The following is a 7,979-nucleotide window of genomic DNA, read 5'->3' as shown; positions in this document are numbered from 1 at the left end:
TTGTATACTTGTTTCGTCTATCTCCTTTCGTTCATCTTCTCTATATGTCCAAACCATCTCAACATACCTTTCTCAATCCTCGACACTACATCTTCTTTTACTCCACGACGTTCTCTAAAATTAACTTAATAAACTTTACTTACAACTTCGCACTGTACGTGCGCGCCCGCACGTGGTATTTTGTGGAAGAGCCACACTCAATGGGCTAAAGAGCCGCATGTGGCTCTCGAGCCGCGGTTTGCCGACCACTGCCCCAGTCAGTTTGGCTCAGTGGATAGAGTGTCAGCCCACCCTCAGATTGAAGAATCCTGGGCTTGATTCCAGTCAGGCTTGATCCCCAGCCCTGGTCGGGGCCCGTGTGGGAGGCAACCAATTGATGTGTCTCTCTCACATCAATGTTTCTCTCTCTGTCTCTCTCCTCCTCCCTTCCCCTCTACGATTAACATTTGAAGGCAACATCTTGGAAAACACAACTTGCAAGACTTTAATTATAAACGTGTCCAACAGAAGGGAGAAAAAACAATATGGTTTTCAGTTTTAAATTTTATTAAAGTACAGAGTTAACAAGTTTTGAGTTTTCTACATAGGAAAAGACTGGTCAACTTCAGACGCTTCATAGAAAAATTAGCATTCAAAAAACAAATATAAATCCATAGTTGCCTTTGTGACTAGAGGGGGGAAATATTTAAAAGTTACCAAAACTCTAATCATATCTGAGACCATTATAAATTTCAGAGTAGATTTACCACATATATTACATTTTTAAAATTCTAATACTGTAAAACAAAACCACATAATTTGGCTACAGCTAATTATTTCAGAAAAGTTTAAAAAATTAACAAAGTTATGACTATAAAATTTTTGTAGAATTTTCTTTGTAAAGTAAAAAAAAAAACCTTAAGTCTTTAATTAATGAAAACAAAACAATCCTCTTAAATTTCTTATAAATAGCTCTCAAGACATATATTACACATCTGCTTTCCTTACCTGAGAGGATTTCCCAGGATCCTTCACACCAAAGGATTACCTTCAAGAATTCTTCCATAACTTTACTCACATATATATCATTAAACTCCTATAGAAGTGAATTTGGATATATGTATTCTTAATCCACCCTTCCCCAATTAAGATCTTGCTGAAAGAATTTTACTTTAAAACAAAACAAAAGATGCCTCTTCGGTAAAATGAACATCTCTACAAATGATTTACTGAGGAAGAAAAAAGAGAAAGATCTTGAAAATGTCGAGCATTAGTTCCGAAGATCTGTGTAAATAAATAGCTCTCCGACCAAATTAAGTAGATCTAACCTTAGAGAGCCCATCTCTGCCTGAAATGCAACACTGTATTAAAACGTCTGAGTCTTGCCCAGCCGGTATGGTTGAGCGCTGACCTATGAACCAGAAGGTCATGGTTTGGTCAGGGCACATGCCCGGGTTGAAGGCTCGATCCACAGTAGGGGACATGCAGGAGGCAGCTGATAGATTATTCTCATCATTGATGTTTCTCTCTCTCTCTTTCTCTCTCTCTCTCTCTCTCTCCCCCTTCCTCTCTGAAATCAATAAAAAAATATTTTTAAAAAGTAAAAAATAAAACGTCTGAGTCTTTACAACTGTATTAAAGATGGCAGGAAACACGATGGCCTTAAGAACAAAGCCATAGGGAGTTCGTGCTATTGGAAATTAAGAAGGATGTCCTACAGAGAACCGCATGGCTACTGCACTGTCCCTGGTTGAAGAAAGAAGGCCCAATGTTCTCTCTGTGCAAACAGGGTCTTAGCCCAAGGGCACCCCTTCTTAGTTTCAGGATAAACCCTCTTTCCTTTCCAAGAGGGGCAGGACACGCATGCACAGCAAACTGAGAGGCTATTCAGAAAGGCAGTCAAGGGAGAAAAAAGCCCAGGTAGCTTAAATGCAGGCTCTGAATTCCCTTTTTATAGGTAATATGAAGCACCAATGGTAGTAAACTTCTGGCCAAAATTAAGCACATAATTTAAATTTTTTTGTTAATCCTCATAGAGGATATTTTTCCATTGATTTTTAGAGAGAGTGGAGGGGAGGAGAGACAGAGACAGAGACACATCGATGTGAAAGATACATCAATTGGTTGCCTCTCGCACATGCCCCGACCAGGGCCAGGTATTGAGCCTGCAACCGAGGTATGTGACCTTGACCAGAATCAAACCTGGGACTCTTCAGTCCGTGAGCTAACATTCTATCCACTGAGCCAAACCAGCTGGGGCAACACATAATTTTTCAAAGCCATATTAAAAAGGCAGAGGGTGACAAATGGGTGGGTGGAACTAGCACTAAATAGAGGTCACCCATAATGAAGAAACTTCTGAGGAACTAAAACGAAACACTTTGGTGTGGGAGCCCCCCTGCTGGCCATTCCTGACGGGCACCAGGGCCCAGGTCCCCAGTAACCTCACTCTCCCACAGCCACAGGAACACAGTCCATTACACCACCAAGGAGCTCCAAATATCTCTGGCAACCAATTCCTTCAAGCCATTTCCCAAGAAACTGTGAGAATAAAACCAAGACAAAAGCAAGACCCAGTAAGGACAAAGTAGGGTGTCCGAAAGCTTTGATAGAAAAGTCTCTGGCATTCAGTCAGGTGACATGTCTGGATATACAGCAACACTCGCAAAAGAGCCCCTCCCCCGCTCCGTCTTTTTACTCATGGAAATGAAGGGGAAATGTCCCACATTGGATGAATAGCACAGAGGAAACAGAGTTTTTAAAACTTTTTGGGCTTTCATCACTAAAGGAATCTGACCAGCAGCTTCTAGGGATGCACTTTTTAAATTATGTACAAAAAGTTGTAGGAAGCAAAAGTCTATTAGTTAAAAAAGAATTTACCAAATGAACACCATTGTTACAGCAATTCAAAGCAATTGGCAAAATTTTTCCAGTTTCTTAAATCACGATAGCACAAAAACATAGGCTTCTTTAAACCTATATTTGAATGTTGACTCATCACCTGAGTATTGTTTATTACAATGAATAATCATGAAAGTCAACTTAATTTATATGCCCACAGTTCTCAGAGTACATCCACATCTCTCTTGATCATTCAAATACACTTGCTTAAATTTTCAGTTGAGAACAAAAAACCAGATGACTGTAATTATGCCTCTTGTGTCAGACCAAATTTCAGAAAGGAACTACAGGCCACAAACCAAGTCTTAAGCATCTGGAAACCGTGGGTTGGCTGGGCAAGCTAAGGAAGGAAGTGCCCAGGGCCCTGCCATTGGCAATGGCCTTCCTTTTGTGTTTCCCTGAGCATCTTTCTGCAGGGGAGGGGGCGGGGGCGACAAAGGCCAGCCAATACTCGACTCTGTCAGCCTGACCTTGACTTGCTGTAAGGACCAGTTCCAAAGTCACATAGCTGGCTACCAGACCCAACTAGCAGGAAGAAAACCTAACAAAGCTAGTTACTGATACAACCCCAGCTCTTGATCCGCCTCCTCCTGTGGTCTTTCCTAAAGCCAATCTCCCTTCCTCCGAGCCCTTGGTCACTGCACTGGCCACCGCAGCAACCAGGAAGCTGCTGCTACACACACAGCCCCACTCCCTCAACCGGTCCCCACTCCCAGCGCTCCACTCCCACGGGGTAGGCTGCCCCTGGCAGCTCTTCATTTTGTGGCTCCAGATCATCTTTCAACTGCTGAGCACAAAGAGCTCCTGCCTAACAAAAGGCTCTTTCTCACACACAAGTGCCTTTTAAAACTGCATCTCAGACACTGTCAATAAGGCAAGTTCCCAGAAGAATCAATAGTTGTATTTGTTTTCCTGGGAGGAGGGCAAAAAAGTAGGAATGAAGTATTTGGCTAATTCCCAAAGCCAGCTTTTTGGCACACTGGAGCCCAGCTGACGTGGGACCCAATTCTGCCCAACTCATACAGTGGGGCACAGACCAGCTTTTCCATCTCAGACCTTCTCTGCTGGGGAGTTTGAGGAGTCCTTCCATCCTGCACGAGACGCTAACAGGACACCCCGAGGTGTCTCCACTGGGGTCTCTAACAGACTTTCCACCAAGTAAACTCTCTTCCTGACCGAGAACATCAGCACCCAAAATGGACATCTTCTTGGGCAGCTGCCCGACGTCCAGTATCTCCTGAGGATTAGCTTACAAGTATGTGTTTTAGAACTTTCTGTGGATGCTGGTGACGGCTCCATTAAAAAGCCCCACCGTCCGTCCACCTTTCCTTCTAAGTATATTTTGTCACTTCTACTTGTTTAACCGGCTTATCTGGTCAGCCCTGTCAAGGTGCTGCCTGTGATCCCCACCTCAGCAAATCTACTGCAAAACCCCACAGTGGCCATTAATGGTGTGGCCCCCTTACACATCTGGAAATCAAAAGCCCTCCGTCTCTAACATTTCAAAGGCCTCAAGGTGGAAGAGAAACTGGGGGGCTGACCTTAACACTGAAAGGGGCGCAGCAGGCTTCAGCCAGGAAGCAACCTTCCAGGTAAGGCTCTACAGTATTATTACTGTTAATAGCACGAACAAGTAAGACCATAGCTCTCCATCGTTCAGACAAAGAAAACAACATGAATATTGTTCTATAATCATGTGAATAACTCCACAAATAAGAGTCGTAATTATTGCAGTGACTCCGATCAGGTAGTGATAATACGGGGGGGGGGGGGGGGGGGGGGGGTGTTGGCTCCACAGGTGGTGATAGCAAATTGTGCTTTGTCACATAACAAAGATACTGAACCCAGAAAGGATGAGGGGACCTCGAGGAAGGGCGACAGGACAACGGCAGATGTGATTCCCAGCATCACAACTTCCAAGGGAAACGTCTGGGGGCCCGGAGGAAGCAGCACAAGTGGAGCTAAAAGCAGGTGCTGCCTCTTGTGCCCTATAAATACCAGGGGGCTGTGTGCGGGGTCCCGCGGGCCCAGGTGTGCACAGGGGTCTGCATTCTGTCAGGGGCAGAAGGCTCAAGCTTTTGGCATGTTTTCTATTCCAAGGATAAGAATGACAGGCCACACAAGGTAAATTTCTACCCCTGTGAGGTGTCATACTCCAAACTGTTTTGGTAAAAACGTGCAGAAGAAAAGTATTAGCCTAACCACCACCCCAGTTTTTAGGGGTAAGACACATACAAAACACAGCATCACTCAGGATCAACTTGGTTAAAATTTTCAATTCTTTCGGGATAACTTGGTAGTTTCTTTTCGAATTTCAGAATTAAAAAGCTTATCAGGTGATTTTTTCCTCCCCTGAAAGCCAGGGGAAGCCAGCTTTTCGAAAAGCGCCAGTCAGCGCTCAGACCCCTGGGACGCTTGCTCAAAGGACGTCCCTTCCAGCTGCAGGCCTCACACATAGAACTGCCGAGAAGGACAGCAGAGGGGCGCCACCAGCGTCCACAGGTACAGCAGCACGCACACCCAGCAGGAGGCCATCTTGACCCAGAAGATGGACGGGCTCCCGCTGAAGAAGGTTTCAATGTAGGCACTTTCATAGCTGTGGGAACGAGAGAGCCATCGTGGTCAGCGTAGGAGGAGAACCCGTGGGAGAAGGCCTCTTCTACCAAGTGTCTCCCTGCTTTTGCCCCCTCCAGCCTTTCTTGTTTTCCTAACTGAATTCTTATATAATTCACACCCACTTAAAGCCTGCAACTCAAGGACTTTCATGTGCACAGACTTGTGGAACTGCCACCATGGTCAACTTTAGAACATTCTCATCGCCCCAAAAAGAAAACCTGCACCCATAGCTGCCCGCCCATTTCCTCCCCTCTTCCTGCCCCCAGAAGTCACTCATCTACTTTTGGTCTTTATGGATTTGCCTATTTGGGACATTTTCATTTTCATATGGAATCACGTGGCCTCTTGGGACTGCTTTTTCCACTCAGCACAATGTTTTCAAGGCGTATCCCTGCTGTAGCAGTGTTGGTACTGTACGCCCTTTTATTGCAGAGTAGTATTCCATTGTCTGCATGCGGCACGTTTTGTTTACCCATCATCAGCTGATGGGCATTTGGGTTGTTTCCTCTTGTTGGTTATTAGCAATGCTGCCTCTGTGCACCCCGTGTACAAGATTTTGTGTGGCCATAAACGTGCCTCATCTTCACTTGGATGTAATATTTGGGAGTAGAATTGCCAGATCATGTCCTAACTCTATGTTTAACATTTTGAGGAACTGCCAAACTGTTTTCCAAAGCAGCTGCACCATTTTACAGTCCTCCCAGGAGTGCAGGAGGGTTCCAAGTTCCCCACATCCTCAACACTTACTATCTGCCTAATTGATCACAGCTCCCTCCATTTTCTTCTTCAGTTTCCCAAGCCAGAAATTCTCAGGAATTTTCAAAGGATCACGGGGCAGCATCAGAAGCTCCCTCCCTATCTTCTCCCTCAGGAAGATGTTTGGGAAGATTATCACTCTGTTTGAAGCCACCACCCACCACCCCCAACCCCACAAGGTACTCCTCATTCCTCTTCCTCATTTCATTTTTCACCCCAACACTCACCACAATCTGACACACTGTATCTGGTTAGGTTCACGGTCTCCCCCCATTAGAATCTAAGCCCTGCCACCCAGAACAGTGTGGCACGTAGGAGCCACTCAAATGTGTGCGGAATGAATAGAAAGAAAGCACAATAAGCCTAAATGTCTAGCCTATGTGTATCCTAATTTATATCACATTCGTATCCAACATAAAGTTTGGATTAAAGAATAATGCAAAAAGAATCTGTATGTTGTGACAGGGAAAAGAGTCTCTATGTTGTGACAGGGAAAGTCAGGTGTATCCTATACCGCCAGGTTAATAAAAAACAAACAAAACAAAAAACCTCAAGGGGGGGGGGGGTAATATGTGTAATCATATTTATGTTAAAAAATTGTAAATGCATATAAAAAATAAAAGATATACCATATTGTTAGCAGTGGTTGGGGGAGGGAGTCACTGTTACTTTTTATATTTCCATATTAGTTTTTTTAAAAGCTGTTTTAAACTTTTGTCATCAAAGTGTGAAGAAAAAAAGGACAAAATACAAAGCAGAAAAGGGATAAATACACAATGCAGAGAATGTATACAGATGATGTATTATGGAACTGCACACTTGAAAACTATAATCTTATCACCCAATGTCACCACAATAAATTTAATACAATTTTTAAAAAGCAGATGATTACTTAAGAATTCCAAGTGCTTCCTCCATTACCATGTTCTTCAAGACTACCCATATGCAGTTAACCTTCCTTTTTTTTTTTTTTTTTTTTTGAAGTTGCAGTAAGCCTTGGCAATTCCCAGGGTTAAAAGTATGCCACTAGACTAAATTGAACTGTTTCGGTAAAGGTGAGCACAGCTTGACTTGGAAAACCATTTAGCTGACTCTGGAGATCTGCTCTGTGCCTCAGCACCATATGGAACAGGACTCACCTTGCTTTTATAAAGACTGCCCCTTCTAAAACCCCTACGAAGGCGGGCCACTCACTTGAACCAGTTGGTGACGGTCATCATCACATAGAGGGAAGCCAAAAAGAAGACTCCGTGGAAATAGGAATAGCTGTAGACGGTGCTTCTCTTCTCGTCATAAATGACGCCCGGCCCCTCTTTCATATTCTGCGGGTCTTCAGTGTCTGTGAACCACAAAGCCAGCACCAGCTCAATGAGTGAACACATGCACACTGACCGCTTTAGCAAAGACACACTCGCTTCAACCCAGGGGCTGTTCCATAGGAAAGATGCCAAAAGCCACTTGTACCTTAAGGCATTTTCATCTATGCCAAAAGCACAAACCCCCTACCCTACCCCAGAACCTTCCTGAACAGGATGAGTTACCTAACATCCCATATATTTTATTTATTTATTTTAAATCTTATTGAGGGATCAAGTCAAGTTTATTTATTTTTATTGATTTGAGAGAGCGAGAGAAAGAGGGAGAGAGAGAAACATCAATTCGTTTTTCTACTTATTTATGCACTCACTGGTTGATTCTTGTATGTGCCCTGACCAGGGATTGAACCC

At 43.9% G+C, this 7,979-nt stretch overlaps 1 protein-coding gene across 3 annotated transcripts in view; it reads right to left on the bottom strand.

Moving 5' to 3' along the window:
• Positions 1-525: 525 nt before the first annotated feature.
• SERINC5 (serine incorporator 5) overlaps positions 526-7,979 on the bottom strand; it is a 96,821-nt gene continuing 89,367 nt past the window's right edge. For all 3 annotated transcript variants that reach the window (XM_023750383.1, XM_014451309.2, XM_006081273.3), the window contains 2 exons: positions 7,447-7,591; positions 526-5,476 (listed from right to left, as the gene is read on the bottom strand). In XM_023750383.1, coding sequence (XP_023606151.1) covers positions 5,329-5,476; positions 7,447-7,591 — 293 coding nt within the window. In that variant the 3' untranslated portion in view covers positions 526-5,328. The remainder of the gene's footprint in view (positions 5,477-7,446; positions 7,592-7,979) is intronic.

This window comes from Myotis lucifugus, unplaced genomic scaffold (assembly GCF_000147115.1).
Source record: "Myotis lucifugus unplaced genomic scaffold, Myoluc2.0 scaffold_0, whole genome shotgun sequence".
NCBI lineage: Eukaryota > Metazoa > Chordata > Mammalia > Chiroptera > Vespertilionidae > Myotis > Myotis lucifugus.
The sequence above is the reverse complement of the archived record's forward strand: the minus strand, read 5'-3'. Positions and strand labels throughout refer to the sequence as shown.